The following is a 20,500-nucleotide window of genomic DNA, read 5'->3' on the forward strand; positions in this document are numbered from 1 at the left end:
TCTATTAGACTAATGAAAAATGTAACTTGAACACTGACCATCTTGACTTCATCTTAATTCTAAACCAAAGTGTAGCATTTGCAGGAGTAGTAGGAAATAACATTCCCCTTTTGAGCTGAACATCTTGGATCTGGTGGAATAGCTGTAAAATACTGCTTTCTCTTTTCACAGTCACCACAGTTACTATGTTAAGCTACTTCATAAAACTTGACTTTACATTTGTACAGTTTAGAATACAATATTTCAGTTGTAAGGGAGCTACAATGATCATCGAGTCAACTGCCTGACCACTTCAGGGCTGACCAGAAGTTAAAGCAAATTATTAAAGGCATTGTCCAAATTCCTCTTAAACACTGACAGTCTTGGGGCATCAACTACCTCTCTAGGAAGCCTGTTCCAGTTTCTGCTGCTCAATCTGTTCTCTGCACCTAAATTTCTCTCCCACTCTTCAAGATGACTTCTTTTTAAAATCATCTAATATTTTACAACATACTTTATCAACTGGTGGAGTACTCCTGTCATTAAAAGTCATGTAGAAGCTTTTGTAGAAGTTCAAGCCATTTTACAAGCTACAAGATATTCACTTATCAGTGAAGCACGACATCTATATGGCAGTTAAAGATTCTACCCCTCAAAAAGTCACCTAGTTCTAGGTTAAAAACAGTAAGAGCCATAAAATAGCTAGGTTTCAAAAAGGAAGTGGAAAAAGACTGATGGAAAATTAGGTAAATGCCATTTCCTTACCAGCATATTTGACCAGAGTTAATACTAACCAATGTTAACTATAAGTTTGTGAAAAGCACCACTGAACTTAACAGTTCTCAGGGCCCCTTCTCTACTGACAGAATGCACCGTCAAGAAACATAGAAATGTGCTTGAGGCAGGTGTCGGAGTTGACAGTCACTGAATCACAGCCATTTCCTACATCTCCATGTAGATGACCTTTAAGTACTGAGACGGTTTGACTTCTTGGTGATCTATTTTGATCTATGTCAGAAGGACTTCCTGCAAAGATCCTGCACACTATAGACTTCAGAAAAGCAGTCAAATGACAAACAGTGTAAAAAGTTTTATTTGCTCTGTATCTTGCAACAAATCAAGTTTAATTCATCCACAGTATTTTCTCAATTATAGTCTGTCACAAAATATGGACAAAAGCATCTTTTCTTTTTCCTGCATACACTGTGTCTCCCAAGTGCTAAGAAAAACAAACAATTATAGCAGATTAAGAACAAACCTACAGCATTCGTTTACTTTAGCCGGTTCTGATACAGAGGCATACTTTTTTATTTGAGAGTCAACTCCAAGAGACTTAGCTAATTGTACAGCATTTGTATCATCACTAATTAGCGTCCCAAGAGCCACAAGCAGTCTAAAAATGGCTTCAAGATCTTGAACAACTTCCATAACTGTGCTGATTACTGATAAACATTGAGCTTTGCCCTCAATGTTGTTGACTTTATGTAAACATACAGCATAGTTCAATGTCAGTGTGGCAAGAGCAATGTGGATGTTCTTATTATTGCCTGATTTCATTTCTATTGCTTGTGTCATTATTTCATCTCTCTGTTCCATCATGAGCTTCTGGCCTGCCTGGCTGACAAAACAATTGCAAAGAGCTCTAAGTGCCAACAGCTGGTTTGCTTGCTTTCCTTTAGGGTTCAAAAATTTAAGAAGAAGGATGATAAATTGTACATGATCCTTTTCACTGCAGAAGTTCTCATTCACAGTGGGATGCCTGACAGACAATCTAAGAATGTCTAGGGCTGGAAAGACAATATCTAAGAAACAAAACAAAAAAATATTTTAGCGTTAATATTGCATTATGTGCAAATGTGCTGGTGAGTTTCTTTCAGATATAGACATTCTTAAACCCCTAGCTTTGGGAACAGACAGTAACAGTTTCATGCGGGAGGAGATTCAGGTAAAGCACAAGTTGTTTGAAATTCATAGGCAAGTATTGACAAACCCATTCTAATAACACTTCAATTAATCACAAAAAACCTGCTTCTTAATTTAGGATAAATGGAGCGCTTTGCAAAAAACCTTAAAATCTTTCCTAAAAGCTCTAATTGATAACACTGAAGGCAAGCACAAAATATGATAATCCAAAAAGGTCTCTGAAAGCTTCTCAGTGACTGAACACCCCTACACAGGCAGCATCTCCCTTTGTCCTCACTCCGTATCTTACAGTTTAGGATATCTACAAAACTGCTTACAGAAAGAAACATGAGAAAAAAATTTTTACACTACCTTCCACTCTCAGACATAATTTGCAAAGGAAAAAAAAAAAAAGAAAAGATGTCCTCAACTCATCAGCTGGAAATCATTGTAAGGAAATTGAACTTAAGAGTTTGTTCAGTAGTTCCCCCTCACTTTACCAAATTTAAAATATATCTGGCTCCTTGGGTCTACTATCAGTATCCCATGCTTATAACCAAATCAAAGCTAAACCTGCTTAGCTACTTATTGAGCAGTCTTTCCTGCGGATATGCAGAATCTTGAGAATTAACACTTTGTACAATACAAAGAGTCTGAAAGGTATGAAGACATTAGCCATCACCAGCTCCCACCTGTGCAAAACATAGTTTGATTAAGTGATGTTATATAATAAACATGAATACCAAAATATTCTTCCCATTAATAAATCTTTAACTGCAATTTCAAGAAAGCAGTTCGTTTTAACTGCGTATTTAGGTATTTGTATATGCAACGTATCCATTTTTTCCAGAATGTGCAGTAACAACCAAGAGAAACTTTCCAATCCATCAGTGCTGACAATGATACATTATCAAATGAAATTGTATCACCTCCACTTGCATTCATTCAGAATGTCATTTCACTAGTGCAGTTCTAAGCACATAACCTAGCTTCAGTAACAACTTCTTTTCTACTATATTAAACAGGAGCTACTTTTGAGATTTTTTAATAATTTATCTCCATAATTTCATCTCTCATTTGGTGACAACTTAGGACTCCAACCTCACACTTCTTTGCTCTATTTCCAAACAAACCTCACACCTCTTTCTTGAGGATGCTCCTGCTAATGAAATAACCATGACTGATGTTTATATCAAGTTTCTCCTTTATGTTTACTTGTTGTGCCAACAACAAAACCTGACAACCATTTCCCAATTTTGCAATTCATGCCACTGCCTCTGCTACTCATCAGTGCTATTAGCATCTGTTTATCATCTTCTGGTTTCTACTTGGGTTATAAACTCTTTGGGACAGACTCTGTGTATCAGCTACCATAACAAGACTTTTGGTTCATGGTGAAGAATTGAGATGACAGTACAAAAAATAATTGCAAGTATCTACCTTCTGGCCAGTTGACTGCTCTCCATAAAGTCTCAAGCTGCTGTGCTGTAGGTGTTTCTGCAGAGGTGTTGCATGTTGCAGACAGTAACTTTTCTAGGATTATCAAGTCATCTTCTGTAAGCTTATGTTCTTCAGTTGCACTGCCATTAAGTTCCTTTAATTTGCCTGTAAGACCAATAGAAGAGGCATGGCTTTCTGACATTAGAACTTCACAAATCCAGATTGTGAGTGAAATACCACAAAAAACACTCTACAAACAAGTTACAACTATTGTAATTGTTCTGGGGGGGCGTTCGATTTTTAAACATTACTTTTCCCAGTTTCATCATCCTTCTAATTTTAAGTTTTTAATCATCACAATGATTGCTACTATTAAGCCCCCTCTAATACTGCCACAGACAGATTCAGAATTCACATCTTAGCCTACGTGCAGGCAAAAATGCAGAAAAGAATCACACGACCGTTAGTTTTCATAACTGAAACACGATTCCTTTTTTGCTCTTTTCTATTATTAGGTAGTAAAAACAATACAGAAACTACATGTTCTTAGTGTTACCACAGTTCTTGTATTTTTATTATTTAAGTGCCATAAGCAAAATATGATTGCACCATGTCCTATATTCAAATGTCAATGTAATTTAAAAATAAAAGTATTGGAAAAGGTATTTTAATGCACAGCATTTCGCTTAAAATGGATCTAGAATTAAGCATCTGCCAATCATGGTTCTTCCAGAATTGATGAGGGCCACATCAATGAACACACAAGCAGGCAGCAATACATTAGTACACCCTTATGAGTTTCATAGTGTGGACAAAAATCAACTATGGGCCACTTATGAAAAAAAAGTACAGCTATTACATCTGTCTCAGTCCAGCCATAATATTTACAAGTGTATTTAACCATGCACTGTTACAAAACTTAAGGAAACTCAGTAAACCTAGTTTTCAGATTCTAAGCTTCAAAAACCAAACAACCCACTAAGCCTGCGGCTAATACGGTTATCCTTCATGAATATTGGACAAAAATTAACTGATGCAGTATGTTTTTAAGACTAAATAGAAGTGTCTGCTTTGCTATAACGTAGCAGAATGAAAGTCAGCTAGTTTTGCCGTCCTCCCTCTTAGTAAGTTCTGGACAAAATTTTACTGTAAAATCTGTGCAAAACTAAGAGGATGCTAAATCTATTTAGTAGTGACAACCTCCCGAAAAAAATTTTCTAGTTTGTGAATCTTTTACCTTCTCCCTGAACAAATAAATACCAGAGCGCAAGAACATTCAGGGAAACAGGACGAGGCTGACTGAAGATTCTAACTGGTATTTTTAAACAGAAAATGAGACCTGAACAATACGTAGAAGAGCAATACTGCAGACAGAAGGCCCCAGAGGGTCCCAGAGAGACACTGACCGGCTTGAGAAATGGACCCATGCAAACTTCATGAAGTTCAACAAAGCCAAGTGCAAGGGTCCTGCACCTGGGTTGGGGCAATCCCCAGTATCAATACAGGCTGGGCGATGAATGGATTGAGAGCAGTCCTGCAGAGAAGGACTTGGGGATACTGGTGGATTAAAAATTGGACGTGAGCCGGCAATGTGCGCTCGCAGCCCAGAAAGCCAACTGTATCCTGGGCTGCATAAAAAGTGTGGCTAACAGGTCGAGGGAGGTGATTGTCCACTCTCATGAGACCCCCACCTGGAGTACTGCATCCAGCTCTGCAGTCCCCAGCACAAGAAAGACATGGACCTGTTGGAGCAGGTCCAGAGGAGGCCACAAAAATGATCAGAGGACTGGAACACATCTCCTAAGAGGAAAGGCTGAGCAAGTTGGGGTTATTCAGTCCAGAGAAGAAAAGGCTCCAGGGAGACCTTATTGCGGCCTTTCAATATATAAAGGGGGCTTATAAGAAAGATGGAGGGAGACTTTTTACCAGGGCCCATAGTGACAGGGCAAGGGTAATGGTTTTAAACCAAAAGACACACTGGAACAGTGTGGAACAGGTTGCCCACAGAAGTTGTGAATGCCCTATCCCTGGAAGCATTTGAGGTCAGGTTGGATGGGGCTTTCAGCAAGCTGACCTAGGGAAAGGTGTCCCTGCCCATGGCAAGGGGGTTGGACTAAATGATCTTTAAAGGTCCCTTCCAACCCAAACCATTCTATGATTCCATGACTGTAAGGCCAGGAGCTTGCCCTCTTCAAGAAGTTGGATAAAGGTGAAGGTATACTTTTTCTAAAAAGCAGAATCTCTTGGTTTATGTTTCCTTGTCACACTATCTAGACAACTACAACATTTTCAAGCTCTGTATATAAAGGGGAGGGAAGGAAGCGAGAGAATTTTAATTTGGAGATCTTTAAGGCAGGTACATTGTGAATAGAAACTAGTTTTACAAAACATAGATGTACTGAGGCACTCTACAGAAACATACTGAAATAAACTGATGACAAATAGGATAGAGATTTTGTGGAACGTTTACAGAAATGTAGAAGAGAGAGTAGAATAGGAATGAAACATGGGAAAAGAGAGGGAAAAACAAGCCAACAATAACATTTACCAAAAATGTGTATAATTACTAAATATTGTACACTGTTTTTTTCTGTTATGCAGAGTGTTCTGCTATTACAACCTGTGAAATTGCAGAATGCCTTACTTTAAAACTTCATAGATTACACTGTATGGCTACCTGGTGAACTAAAACTTTCATGAGCAAAATCAGAAAGGGATTGCACGTGACCTGCATACCCAGTAGCTAAGTGAAAAAAAAGTACAGTATTCAAATGTACCAGCTTGATAAAAAAGATGCTGAATAACAGTGGACATAAGCCGAGGGGAAAAAAATAGGATATCCTGCATTAGATAGAGTTCTTGTGAAATTTGCTCATACTCCTAAGCCTTTAAATACATGCAGCATTAGAGTGATGAATGCAATTTTAAAAGGTCAAAACCAAGAAACAGTAGGAAAGCTATGGGAAATCACTTAGCTTTTTGAAAAGATTAAAAGTGAAGTTACTTCAGACAGATGAAAAATAAAACCATCCTTGAAATGAAAACACGGACCCAGTATCTGCGTAGGATTGGCCTGGTCAAAGGTGACAGCATCCTTCTTCGGAAAATAAATATTTTCAACTTTCGCTGCAGCTGATTGGTAGGCGCCCATTCCTACATAAAGGAAATAGAAAAGTTCAACAGTGTACCAAAGTGTCTGACATAGAACAATATCCTACCAGTAAGTCTCTCCTGCTGGACATCACTCAGAAAAATAACTTTAAAAGAAATTGAGTTATGCAAATAGCCGTCATTCCTTATGTTATTTTTACATTCAAAGCTTAAAGCAATACCTTCACAAACTGTTCTTCCCCAATGTAAAAATTTACTATACAAGTGTAAATTACTAACAGTGATTTCTGAATTACATGAACTAAACACACAGTCATTCATAGGAATGGGTATTGCAGTTAAGACATGAAAATGGCAGGGGTTGTTTTAGAACAAAGATCCCTGCTGCCCCTGAAATCTTATCTTTTGATTATTTTCATAATGAATGAGGTTTTATATATTGGCAGATTTGCAGATATGAACAAGTTATGTCACATGCAACAGTAGCTTGAAATCTCTTCAGAAAAAGAGTAATAAAAAGCTTTAATTTATGACCTATAATGATTTCCCAGAATCACAGCTGAATTAGTGGCTGATATTGTGTAATTTCCATTAAGTACATATATCAATTTATTTGATCAACAAGGTAACTAGTAGGAAACGAACGATCCTCTCAAAAACAGATTACTATCATGTATTTTAAAGCTTCTGAGCATGATTCCTGCGTGTAAAGGAAGACTCGTTATCCCTATTTTCTGAATAATTTCCATAGTATAAGCAGCTTCAATCAGCTCATTATTTTTAGTTAATATAAATTTGCATCAATATAGAATCCTCGTCAAAGGAAAAAACAAAGCAAAAGATCAAGGATGCTTTTCCTTGGTAGGCATCATCTCTTACCTGTGTATGGGTCAACCCCACTCACTGGAGCTACTGCATTTGATGCTGAACCAGGAACATAGCGACCAGCACCTGAACAGAGACATTACGCTTTTTAAACACCACCACTGGTAAAGAGGTAATGTATACCTTATTTAGTTACTAGTTTTCAAACACCACTATTAAAGATGTTATTTTGCACTAAAGGAATTCAAAAGAAGTCTTTCAACACTTCCTGAAATTTAAGGATTAAATCTATGCATATGTGTGAGGGTGGTGCTGGTGGTGATGATGGTATTCACAAGCTAAGTGACCCACAGCTGGGAGACATTCTGGCATGGTCTCCAGCACCCACTGGTGCAAGGCCCTCAGTACAGCAGATACCTTACCCATGACAAGCTCCAGGGCTAGGGCACCACTGCCCAGGCCTCGCCTCTCTTTCTGCTTGGAGCCAACAGTGGCCTTTCCTGTGGTAGGTGGATTCTGTTTGTGGCACTGAGGCCTCAGGTGAAGGAGCTGCAGGGCCTTTGCATCTGCAGAGACCACAACCTGAGCCACACAAAGCAAGGGAGGAGACACAGCTGAAGACCACAGTAGAACAGAGAAAGACTGTCAAGATGGAGAAGGTTTCTGCTCCACCTGTATATCTGCAACTGCAGAACAGGCACAGAGCCCTGGCACTGGTGAGGACAAACACCCAACAGGGGATGCATCAGAGCCAGCTGAGACTACACCTCATGTCTGCAAAAAGGGGAAAGGCAAGCAGCAGTGGTGGGAGGCTTCCTCCTGCAGGGTATGGAGGCACCCATCTACTGACAGGACCTGGTATCTTGGGAGGTTTGTGTCTGTTGGGGACCAGGATGCTGCAGAGAGACTGGCAGGGCTTGCCTAGCCTTCAGACTATTACCCTGCTACTCTTCCACATGGGCATCAATGATACAGCCAAGGAAGTCCTGGAGAGTATCAAGAGTGATTAGAGAGCTCTGGGGGCAAGGGTGAAGGGCCCAGGTGGTGCTTCTTTGATGCTGCCAGCAAAGCAGAAACAGAAATGGACTCATCAACTGGGTCAGCAACTCGCTGCACGGCTGGTTTTGCAGGCAGGCCTTCAGCATCTATTGACTAGAGGACCGTTTTTGAGGAGCAAGAGCTACTAAGCTGGGATGGGGTAAGTCTGACAAAGCAGGGCTGGAATGTCTTTGCAAATAGGCTTGCTAAACTAATGAGGAGGACTTTAAACTAGCTATGCCAGGGAGGGTTAGAATCTAAAATTTAGGGTGGAAGGTACCAATAAAGGTCATGTAATAAGAAAAAAGGAATAATAAGGAAAAGAAGAAAACTACTTCTATGAATATACCCATTCCTGTGTTGGCCATGCATATGAGAGTTTGACAAAACAGAAGGTGTAAGACCGTACTCTCTGCTGTAGAGGACAGAGTGACATGAAGCAGACCAGACAGCAGAGGGCTCTCCTCCACTGAACAGATCTGGACACGGTTTGACAGTGGCGGAGTCCACCTCATTAGTTCGTCGCACACTACTGCCCCAAATGGAGAACTGCAAGAAACAGTGGTCTGAAGACGAACGCTGAATGCAACTGAACACGATAAAATACGCATCTTAAACGCTAGCAAGACAGATTATTAATTTTACATTACCTGTAAATGGATCTGCTGCAGGTATTGTACTTGATCCAGATGAAGAGCCTGGAACATAACGTCCAGCACCTAGTGAAACAGTAAGAAAAGCAATGACTACTATACACTGCTTGATGTTATTAAAATGCCAGTACTTTTCAGACAGAAGCAGCTCAAAAATAAAGCCAAACATCAAATACATCTTACTGTTTGTTGTGGCATTATAAGAAACCTGATCCTATTCAGCATCAGTAGACTTCTGTGTGAACAAATTCTTCCTAATTATTTGAGGGTCAGAAATTTGTTTTCTGGGGCATACGCATTACACATTTGGCCAAATCAAGTGTGTACATAAGTTCAGATAACTGCAGCTCCATGAGTTACATCTGAACCTGATTAACGGCCTGTATTCTCATTTCTAGTTCATTGCACGAAAAAGATGTAGCTCAATTATTTTAATGACATTTTATTCCTAACTTCATCTTTGTGAAACTCATTGAAATAAGACTGGTTTACTTTGTAAATGTGATAAGCAGGATGTAATTGATTACCATGGTTCAACTTACGAGTAGTTAACTTGTTCTAGTTCCATTTCCTGCCTGAAGAAGGGTCATTTATGTATTTCACTCAGTTTCAGTTTATTGTCTAGGTAAATTTTTGTATTTTAATTGCCTTAACAGCACCCAGCCACCTCTTAGAGTAATATGAAAAGTGGAGTTTTCTTCCACTGGAAAAAAAGACTAGACTGAAAAATACAACTGGCTTGATAAACATTTTGTTGAAGATCTGTTCTGACAAATATTCACAAGTTTGTCAAGTTTTCATATTTTTCTTGTCAGATCTATCTGTGCCTTGCCCTCAATCATTTGAGGACGTGAAAGTCCTGTACAAGAAGTGCAGGAGCTACAACACTGAAGTCTGCCTGACCAGACAGTGAGGTGGATTGAAAACTGGCTGAACAGCCAGGCCCAGAGGGTGGTGATCAGTGGCACAACATCTAGTTGGAGGCCAGTCACTGGTTGTGTACCCCAGTGGTCAGTACTGGGTCCAGTCCTGTTTAACACCTTCATTAATGATCTGGAAGATGGGTCAGAGTGCACCCTCAGTGAGTTTGCTGATGACACAAAACTGGGAGGAGTGTCACTATTTAAGTTTAAAATTTTTACCTGTAAACGGATCTGAAAATTGATCACTCGTACTCAACAGTGTTTGCCCCTTAGTGTTGTCCATAATAAATTTGGCCACCTGATCCAGAAACATAGGATTTAGATCATTCTTTTGCAGGAAGTTGTATGCAGTCAGCCAAGGATCATCAGTAATGTTATATGGCAGTTTGTAGGAAGGCCCACTTTCATTTACATCAATAGTGAAAACATAGTCATACTCCTTTAAGCAGAATAAAAATAAAAACAAATTAGAAATTTGCCAGTACTTTTTACATAAGAATGTATCAATTGCAGACTAATAAAGGCCTAGGGCTAAGCCTAAAAACTTTAATACTGCTACTTGCAGATTGTATCAATAACACTCTCCTACACAGGCTGCAAGTAAAAAAATACGTAAACCATACCCTGTGTTTTCCAGAATTCTGTCTCAAGAACAGCAGGCTAGAACAACACATCATGATAAAGTGTGTGCAGATATATTACAAAATAACAGGTGCACCAGGTAACTCTCATGGACAGCTCTGGCTGCCTGCAAAGCTATAGGACAGTCAGATGCCTCAAAAAACTTCAATCTCAAAAGCACACTTCTAATACTAGAAAACAACAAATTCCTAAGGTTTCTTTAAACCATGTGAGAGATAAAATTAGTATCTCAAAGGCGTTCCTTCTGTGGTGGCACTAGACAGAGACTTTTCTGTGTATATTTCAGTAAAGAAAACATTTTTCAGCTTATCTGTCTTTAGGTTCAAAAGTTACTATAGAAAAGGGGTACAGAAAGCCTGGTGCCTAATATTTTAGGCAAGCCTCATATTATAAATTGTACGGTTCACTTCCTTTGGAAAGGAAGTTAAAACTAACTTTTCAAGATATTAGCAATAAATACTAGAGAACTTGATCATTTCTCTACTAACAGTTCACCTTTCTCCAAAATAATTTGTGTCCATCGGCTTGCTCGTTTTACAAAATGTGTTTCAAAAGTAGTACTTATTTGTACTTCTACCTCTGAGTTTTAATAGATCAAAGAAGACAAAGAAGTAACAACAAATACCTATTTTCTAAATTATATTTTATCCAAGCAAAGACTGGAATAAATTTTTAATGGGAAATTAAGCATTTTACTTAGGAAGGAATAAAACCAATTAAAGTTTGCATATACCTTTCCTTCAAATAAAACCTTTCCAGATGTTTGTTGTGTGGCTCCAGAAGAACCAACAACATCGCCAATCTTTATCCATCTTCCTTCACTAACGCTCCACTGATATGCTTCTACTTTCCCATTATCTTTAATAAGCCGTGTCTGTCCATCTCTTGTTCCTGTAGACAGGAGTGTTTAAGAGTTTGAACAAATTCAAGAATACAATTTACTTTAGGAGAAAAAAAGTCTTCAAATAGCACTCAAATTTAAAGATGAAAAGGTAGTTCACCAACATTTAAAGTCACAGCACGAGAAGTAACTAGATACTACATGTCGCAACAAGAATAGCAGAAATCTTGACAGCGGCATTTTGCAATTACGGTAATGGTATCTGCCACCAGACTAAGTTGCAAAAGCAATCCTTAAGTCAAGTATTTCAAAAGTTTACCATTTTCCCAGGGAGATGACAATCAAGAAAGGTGATATTCTCCCATGGTCTAACAAGATGGGAAGCTTCATACGATTGTAACATTTATGCCACTTGCTGATCAGAGCCAAGGGCTGAGGTCACTGGTTACTTCGCCTTGGGAAAAAGTATTTGTCTATTTAAGAGTAATCTGAACTACCACTGCTTCCACTGTATTCTCAGTAATCTCCCGAGTACCTGGAAAGTGTAAACTGAGTCAATCAAGACAAACTATTTTTCAATTCGAAAGCTAAAGCAGAAAATTTGCATCTACTTTTCTTTTAGGAAAAAAAAATTCCACATTCAGTAGTCCTTCTGCAAATTACATAACTCTCATATACTATTGGCACAGTTGGCATAACAGATCCAAAACATCTTGAACATGCTGCAGCATCCTGAATCCCACCTTCTAAATTATCTCAGAATAGAAATATTTATCATTTTAGTCAACAAAAAAACCCCATATATTTAAACTACAGCCTTGCCTCCAAAGGAATCAATGAAAGGACAGTAGAGCAAAATTAAGCTGTTTTCTTCAGCAACTCTACTGAAAGTGATCAAAGCCTTAATTTTGGAAACTATGGAAAGTTTCAATACCTCAGAACCAAGATTTAGAGGGATCTCTAACACGACAAAAGTACAATAACTTACCAGGTTCCTTAAGATGTTCTCTTCCAGGAAGGTCATCAGCATTAATATCTCCTAAATCACCAGTTTTAGGGTCAATGGATGCTTGAGAAAGCTCATTTTCAAAAGCTTGAATCTCCTCAGCACTTGCTGTACGTTCCAAAGACTCTGTAAACACTCTTATAATTCCATCACTGAATGGAGAGAAAACATTCAAACAGAAATATTATTTTAAATGTCAGAATGACTACATACATTCTAATGGTGACTTCTATGTCAGGAGAAACCATGATTATTTCTATTAATCCCTCCCAATGATTTTTATGAAAGGAATTCACTCTCATGCTAAAAACACCCAGAGAAGGACTTAAGCAGGTAACCCTACCTTAGTATAACTTTAAAATCAAGGTAGAATATGCCTATCAAAAGGGTTCTTTATAGTGTACTTGTTAAGTCCATTCTCAGTCTATTCACGTTTTATCACATTCCCAAAAACTCACTCTGCCTCTGAGATTCACAAAACAAAAGAATGACTTTTTGGATGAAGTATAGCACATGTTTAAATTTAATCCCCATACACATTTTGATGGCTGTATTTTTAAATATGGATGAAACTGATATCTAAAGTGATGCCTGCAATTTCATCAAGGGTTTGCAGATTTAGATCTAAAAATACACTGAGAGTAAAACCTGCATACCTTGCACCAACTACGATGTCACCATTATCTAATACACAGCAGCACCATACAGACTGAGCTGGGAGTCTGATTGTTTGAGCACATTGCCCTTGTTTCCAGATTCTAAGAGATCTATCCTCTCCGGTAGTTACAAAATCTGAAAAGAAAAAACATATAAACTTTTAAAGCGTATTTTTAGTGTACTGTGATACTAGATGCTGTTCTGCAACTGGGTATCTAAAAATTAGAACAATAAAAGAAGCTTTCTACAATTTAATACCTCTCTCAATTGCAAGAAGAGAGCTAAAAGAAAGCCACTGCATAACTGTCTTCTCAAAAAAAAAATGAAGTGCATAAATTGCAGACTAAGCAGCCAGACAGGGAATGAAATTATGCTCAAGACAAACAAAAGATTCCTTTCTCCTTTCAAGAGTTTAAACAAAGAACTTTGAACAATTTTGTAACCATCACTGTTTTATTTTACACTACACTTGCATAGTTTCACGTTTGTTTTAAATTTGGATTTTTTGCAAGGTAGGCCTGCTTTTTTGCAAGGTAGGCCTGCTTTTTCAGGAAACATGCATAAAGCACTCTTAAAAGTCTATAAACTCCTCAACGAGGAATTTTAAGGCATAAGAGATTTATGACATACACATCCACTAGTATACATGCACTTTACCTGTTGAACAAATGCGCAAGTGTCCCATATACCACACAAAGGTCACTGACTTGGAATTTCTTCTGCAACTGCCTGCAACAGTTAGTTCTGAACCTCTAAACCTCTACCTCTGAAAACAAATGCATTTAAGCCCCACGCGTAAAATTCTTAACCTAAACTATTTATAATGTACTTTGAAAACTTTCTGTGGAATTATCTAAATTTACATTATCTCAAACTAGTAAGCCACGCATTACCATTTTAGTACTCTGCAACACTGCTGAAACACAGGTGGCAACCGAGATGATAGCTTTGCCTATTGCTTCGCCAAAGTTTCACTTAAGCGTTGCAACTGAGCCTAACTCAGGACCTTTCATCTCACCTACTGCCAGAGCAATTCTGCTGGAGGTGTGATTGGGAGTCAATCACAATTTTTTTTTTAATTATTTATGCTAAAGGAAAGAAATCAATTAAAGACTACCTGAGTTCTTTAGTTGTGGCAGCTCCACTGAACTACAGAATGCCTACTTTGTCATTTCATTTTGGAAGAATATCGGGTAATAGTCACAAAAATAATCTTACCTTTACATTGAGGGAAGACAGAGATGCTGTATATATAATTTGTATGTCCATAATACACCTGCAGACACTCGCCAGAGATCTGCCATCTTCGAACACTAGCATCATTAGCACAGGAAAGGAATTCCATTTCACTGAGAATAGCTAAACCTCTCACACAATCTTCGTGTCCTTTATAAAAGAAAGGAAAACTTTTAATGCAGCCTTTCTTTCCATTAGCAGCAGTATACCATTTCTATTTAGCTCACTCTAAATCCTGGCAACCAATCTTCATTATGGGAGCAGTTTAAGAAAAAAAGGCAATTCATTGCTCATTAATCTCTGAAAAAAAATCTAATTCCTTTAGAAGTGATGTGATTTCTGAGCATACAACTTGAAATAATTTAGAAATCCTGCCTAAAAATTGTTCAATTTATCTACAGTTTTGTGGGGGTTTAATTTTTTTCTATTTTTAAAAGAGCACATGACCCTGATGAAATTACAACTGCAGCAACATTTACCAGTGAATGTTCTTTCACATCTGCCTGCCTTCCACAGTTTAATAGTTTTGTCAGCTGAACCAGTCAACATTAATCCCTGTTCAGGAAGTATTTTCACTGCCCATATTGCAGCTGTATGACCCTGCAAAACAACAACATTGTTAGACTTAACAGAATTAAATTCAGAATACCTATTTTATATTCATGTAGAGGAACTTCATACCTGTAATGTCATCATACATCTGTCATTCAACCAGACCTTGGCTGTCATGTCCCATGATCCACTTAATAACGTGCCAAATTTCCCAGATGAAAGGCTGCAAACTGGAATGAACATTCAAATCAGCACTGAAAGTTTCCTGCATTGCCACCAATCTTATGCCAGCAATTTAGAGAGATGTATTTAAGGAGATTTACTTGGTATTAGTGGCATATTTAGTGTTGAGGAGTTTGGGGAAGAATTAAGTGGAACTGTAGTTGCACCGCAATCTAGAAAAGAGCTGTTTAAAAATCTCTTCACCTTAGATTACAAAATTTCACATCTTTTTGCCATTCATATTTTTAAATTTCTCTTAATACCAGATCTCTTCTCCTCAGACTAGAATATGTTGACAAGCAGGTTAGGTAACTAGTCAAGACACAGAATTAATGCAAAGGTTTAGTTTTAAGATTACAGAGAAAGCCAAGACTTCATCAACGTGCATTAATTTATGTCCTCAAGAAGCAAGATTTCCTACAAAAAAAACTTAGCTCATCTTCTTGGAAGGCAAAATACTACTACCAAGAAATTGTGGTGACATTTAAAAATTCAGCAAAAAGATAATCTGCAAATGCTCCAGTAATAGACTCCAGTATAAAACTGAAGACACATGGTGCTAATAAGGTTATACTAGTAAATTTACAAAAAGAGCTAAGTCATAAACAGAGAGTAACTTGTCCATCTAACTGTTCATAAAAGGAAAGTATGGCCTTATGCTTCTTGCTTCTATGACTCCACAGTGATAACTGGACAGTATTCTACCCCTGTCACTTATCATGTCCTACTTTTTTGCCCACTTTAAAACAGATTTTACAATTCATGTAATTTTACATTTTTTAATATTTTACATTACTGTAAAAATTGCTACAAATTCTTTTTTGTAGGGGAATCTATAACTTGCCTAGAACATTTCATCCCTTTTTACACCTCTGAAGGGAGCATGTCATATGTAATTTTAACTACTCATCCATCCCAGGTTACCGATAAAGTACGTAAGCTATTCTATGTCTCTTTATGCAGTGACATTATTTTCTTTCTTTCTCAGAGAAAGCCAAGAGGTTTATAACACAAAAATAAATTTTTGGTGCTGCTTAGCAGTCCAAGGTATTTTCAAACTAGTCTCCACAACCATTCTTTAACAAAATTAAAAAGAGCCCCAAAACCTCCAAGACTTGAAATGTTTATTTTTGACACCCTATAATTACATGATTAGACTGTTCAAAGGTCTATTAAATACTAGATTAGCTCACAAAAAGACAAACTTAGTATGCTACTATGAAAATTGCTGAATCTTTTCTTATATAGCTCAAGAAAAGGTACACAAAGTTGGTTTAATATGTCACATGTTGCACTGACCTGACTAAAGAGAGATGAAATTTCTGCAGTGAGCTTTTAGTCTTCACTATGTATTTAAAGCACCAATTAATATCAGGTTCCCATCTAGGTAACAAATTGGGCAGTGAAAGTGTGTTTATTTAGGAAACTCACTTTTTCTACTTCTGTCAACTTTGACATAAAAATTAAGCTTAATACATGGAGAATTAAACTAACCGCTTCTTAAAAATGTAACTCTTGGCAAAAGGGTAATCATTCTGTAAATTGCCATGTATTCACATATACAGTAAAAGCTCAAGCATTCATCAGTGTAAACCTGGAAGCCCTTGCAATGAAGTCACTGCATGAATTGAGATTGTAAAATCCTATTTGCAGAGGCCATAATTAAAAATTTGCTATGTTGAATACCAAAGAAATCAAAATTGAGTTTTATAACTTCAGCTTAATTTCCTCTCTAATAAATCACGTTAGCCTTTATGCTACAAACTCCAAAACAAAATTACTACATACCTGTGTTCTTATGACCCTTAAGGACGTAAAGAGGAGCTGGGTTGTCAACTGTGAAAATGCAAATATTATGATCATTGCCACCAGTTGCAATCAGCCCACGAGGATAGAGGTCACTTGGAGGTATGATGCACACACAAGATACAAAATTTGAGTGGCCACTCATACAGTGCATTTCAGTAAAACCCCTGTTAAGACTAAACATATATGATAGTCAGTTCAGAGTCATGACAGAAATAGTACTTATTTGAGGCACTGAATTACAACAGGTGTTTTATATTCCAACTCTTGAATTCATAACTATGTTTGCACTGTGCTGAATAAATCCTATGAAAACCTTAAAAGAAAATTATATTCTAGCATTCCAACCAGTAAGCAATATTTAAAGCTTTCCACTTATTTTTCAGTAATGATAGGCTGGAAGGACTTAGTTTTGTTTTTCCCTGCTCATTGGCAAACACCTTGCCCAATCTGATCAGAAGTAGTTGCAGTTTGCCTCTACAAAATCTTTTGTTGTCTCAAGTCTCAAATGTGTACCCCAATACACCCTAAAATAACAGAGCACATAAATGAAAGAAAGTTTACTGCCTGCCAATCTATTCACTGGCTCTTAATTAGGAGCACTGTAGAGGTTTAATAGTTAAACAAATTATAACTGATTCAAGCAGCACCCTTATTTCTTCATCATGATCCAGCCTCAATAGTTATAGCGCTAACTGGAAAAAGCTACTTATCCCCACACAATAAATGTGTGGGTTGTGGTGGTGGTGTTTGTTTGGGTTTTCTTCCTTTCTGTGTTTGTTTTTTTCCCCCAAAAAAAGGTATCACATCACACTGTCGTCCTTCATACTCTAATCCGTGGAAAGCTTGGGATATATAGAGAAATCATGATGCTCTTCTGAATTCTAAAACATCTTCTCTGTTGACGGTACATAGAACAAATGAAGGTAACATATGTTCCTGTAAAATTTAAATAACAAAAATAACATACAAAAGTTTGCTTATCCACTGAACTCTGCCTAATCCCAGAGACTTCAAAGCAGAGAGAGATAATCATTACCAACGCTATGACTCTACATAAGTTAACCATGTCTTCCTCACACAGCCCTCAAGAATTATGGGTTAGAATTCAGACTTCCTTTCCTACAATAAATTTCTATGCAATTTTCCAAGTTCTTCCCCTTGTGATGAGAGATTTAATAAGACACACTTAATGAGATTAGTCTTCCTCCCCCTCAGCTGCAAAGCTACAGAGATCAACTTAAACACACATGTGAGCATTCAGGCAAATTTGCCAATTATCTCTGTTTCACTGGAAAGCAGTGGAAAGACCATCCATGCCTAGCAACTTCAGAATGCAGTTCAGAGTTTGAAACTATAGACAGGTGAGGAGATATGTCCTGTGGCTTCCTGCAATACCCTACATCTCCACCATCTCCTATGCACATCGCTTAGCAAGTACCTCTTCTGGTCACAATGATATATTGAAAAATTCATTGAGTGAATTCAGCAAGACAAATCCAGTAGGAGACAATGTTTTACAACACGAATATCAGAGAAAATAATATTGTTTTTTTTCCTTTTGTGTATTTAAATTTTCTCTGTAGTTTTTGGTTCATATTCCATTTTATGTTCAAAGAAGTTTACTCAGCAAGGGCGAAAAAAGAATTTTTTAAAAATATTCAAAGCGTACCGCCTTACTGTCAAAAATGCAGCATTGTTACCTAGCAGGATTACTTTGGTACAAAGTATCAAAAGGCGGTAACACCATTAATACCACCACGAAAAAAGACGCCCAGATTTATAGACATTATTAGCGTCTGCAAAGCACGCTAAAAATATCGACACACAGTTAACTCTTTGAGCAAATACAACCTCCCCAAAAGCAGGCATGCAAGCGGTAACGCCTTCGCTATTCCCAAACTCATCACCACGCCCCCAGCGAACAGACTCCCACCGCCACCCCTCAGGCCCCGCCGACTCGGCGGGGAGCCCCAGGAGAGGACACGGCCGCGCGGACCAACCCGGCGGGGCTCGGGCGGGGCCCCAGCAGCTGCACCTCCTCCGCGCCCTTCCTCCCGCAGAGCGCAACCCGCAGCGGCCGTCCAGGCCCGCCCAGCGCCGGCAGCTCCGCTGACGAGGGCCGCGGCCCGGCACTCACCCGTCAGGAGCCCAGAGCCGCGCAGTTCGGTCCCGGGAGACGGACACGAAACTGCCCTCCGGGAAGAGGCCGCGGGTCAGGCCCCGCACGTCCTGCCCGTGCCCCACCAGGGAGCAGCGAAGCCGGTAGGCGCCGCCCTCACCCGCCATGGCGGGCGGCCGCCGAGGTGTCCTGACACAGCAACTATCCCCGCCGCCGCGCCCGCCGCCACCGGAAACCGCCACGCGCCGCGCCGGAAGAGGTGTCACTGGGCACGCTGGGGGGGGGGGAACTCCATGTCCCGGCAAGCACCTCGTCCCATAGCGGGGACAGGGCCGCCGCACTTCCGTCGCGTGGCACTCTGGGAGGTGTAGTCTCCGCGGGCCGCCGGGCGTGGCAGTCCCTCGGCGGCCGCACGAGATTTCTGACTCTCGCGATAGAAGGGCGCTGCACTGTTTGGCTGGGTGGTTGCTGCGATACCGGCTCCGCTGTCCGCGGAGGCTTAATGGCGGCGCGGGAGTACGGTGAGAGGAGGGGGCTGCTGCCGCCCGGGAAACGGGGTCCGCGCCTGTCTGCGGCTCTCCCGGTTCTGTAGCAGGGGCCGTTGGCGCTGCGAGCTCTGCGCCTTCCCGGCTCCAGACCCCCTCAGCCTCTCTGGGGGCGGGTTTTTATCGCTCGGGGGAACAGGGGTACTTCCTGCCTGTCTGGGTTATGGCCAGCAGTACCAACGTCTCTCTGGCCCTGCCTGGCAGCTGCCTGGCAGCTTCAGCGATCGAAAAGCTGTCTCTGTGTGCCGCGGCTGGGGAGGAGCTCCGCAAGGGGCTGGTGAAAGCTACCCGGATTTACCGGGGTAGCGCAGTCTGGGGTTGCATTGGTGACTGGTGATGCCTGAGGGACTTGTCTCCAGATAACCCAAATGGATATTGACAACAGCTGTTCAGTTCAGTTTGTTTCACGAGAGACTTGAATTCTGTGGGGGGATGCTGAAACAATAAACGCCACAAGAATTAGCAGGAGTTGGCTGTTCAACAATATAAACTGAGAACTGACTAAGCACTGAAGAGGGACTGCTGTCTCTCTCCTTGCTGATGGACCTTCTGTGGTCCTTTCTGAGCACTGTCTCTATCTCGCACTGTGCTTTTCCAGTAAGGAAGTGCTTTGCAGTTTTCTAAAGAAAACTAAAGTCCTTTTAATAGAGGGAAGAATTAAGCTTTGAAGAGTTGATCTCTGGTAGTTTTAAAGAACTTGTGCAAATTAAAGGACTATTTCTATCCTTCTTTCCAGGGAGAAGTTCAAAAGGGAACAAATATGGCCAGCAGTCACAGACCTCCAATAGCTCGTCCTTCTTCAAGAGCAGGAATAGGGTTGACCGCAAGGCCTACCTCTTCATCAAGGACTCCGTCAGCAACCAGAATAGGAACAGGGGTATGTCAAAAAGTTTGAACATTGACTTCGATATATTTTGGTTTTTATCCTTTTTTTTGTAATTTTTTTAGTACTGTGACTGAAGTGATAGTTTCTCAGGAAGAATTTTAAGATTTTAATTTT

At 39.5% G+C, this 20,500-nt stretch overlaps 2 protein-coding genes across 4 annotated transcripts in view; one reads left to right on the plus strand and one right to left on the minus strand.

Annotated features, from left to right (window-relative positions):
- Nucleotides 1-1,054: 1,054 nt before the first annotated feature.
- PLAA (phospholipase A2 activating protein) lies at nt 1,055-19,202 on the minus strand. 3 transcript variants are annotated; one of them, XM_075136536.1, is made up of 14 exons: nt 18,974-19,202; nt 16,816-17,009; nt 14,935-15,035; nt 14,733-14,853; nt 14,236-14,403; nt 13,017-13,152; nt 12,343-12,512; nt 11,247-11,404; nt 10,091-10,310; nt 8,946-9,014; nt 7,312-7,383; nt 6,373-6,474; nt 3,322-3,486; nt 1,055-1,781 (listed from the first exon to the last, which is right to left on the minus strand). In XM_075136536.1, exons 1-14 carry the CDS (start codon nt 19,120-19,122, stop codon nt 1,216-1,218), a joined length of 2,391 nt encoding a protein of 796 aa, XP_074992637.1. In that variant the 5' UTR covers nt 19,123-19,202; the 3' UTR covers nt 1,055-1,215. The 3 variants fall into 3 exon arrangements, with proteins under 3 accessions (XP_074992637.1, XP_074992638.1, XP_074992636.1); XM_075136537.1 differs by having other exon boundaries at nt 16,816-16,863; nt 18,974-19,182; XM_075136535.1 differs by lacking the exon at nt 7,312-7,383 and having other exon boundaries at nt 18,974-19,198.
- A 148-nt stretch (nt 19,203-19,350) lies between these two features.
- The window catches only part of IFT74 (intraflagellar transport 74), a 40,833-nt gene continuing 39,683 nt past the window's right edge, over nt 19,351-20,500 (plus strand). The window contains exons 1-2 of the mRNA XM_075136538.1: nt 19,351-19,476; nt 20,237-20,377. Of these exons, the coding sequence (XP_074992639.1) occupies nt 20,261-20,377 (117 nt within the window). The 5' untranslated portion in view covers nt 19,351-19,476; nt 20,237-20,260. The remainder of the gene's footprint in view (nt 19,477-20,236; nt 20,378-20,500) is intronic.

This window comes from Calonectris borealis, chromosome Z, assembly GCF_964195595.1.
Source record: "Calonectris borealis chromosome Z, bCalBor7.hap1.2, whole genome shotgun sequence".
Lineage (NCBI taxonomy): Eukaryota > Metazoa > Chordata > Aves > Procellariiformes > Procellariidae > Calonectris > Calonectris borealis.

What these genes read in the sequence shown, in the direction of transcription:
- PLAA (XM_075136536.1), bottom strand. Translation starts at nt 19,122, where the DNA reads ATGGCGGGTGAGGGCGGCGCCTACCGGCTTCGCTGCTCCCTGGTGGGG. An exon ending in TGTCTTCCCTCAATGTAAAG is followed by an intron (nt 13,153 to 14,235) that starts GTAAGATTATTT and finishes TTTTCTTTTCAG; the next exon opens with ATTTTGTAACTACCGGAGAG. An exon ending in GACATCGTAGTTGGTGCAAG is followed by an intron (nt 12,513 to 13,016) that starts GTATGCAGGTTT and finishes CTCTCCATTCAG; the next exon opens with TGATGGAATTATAAGAGTGT.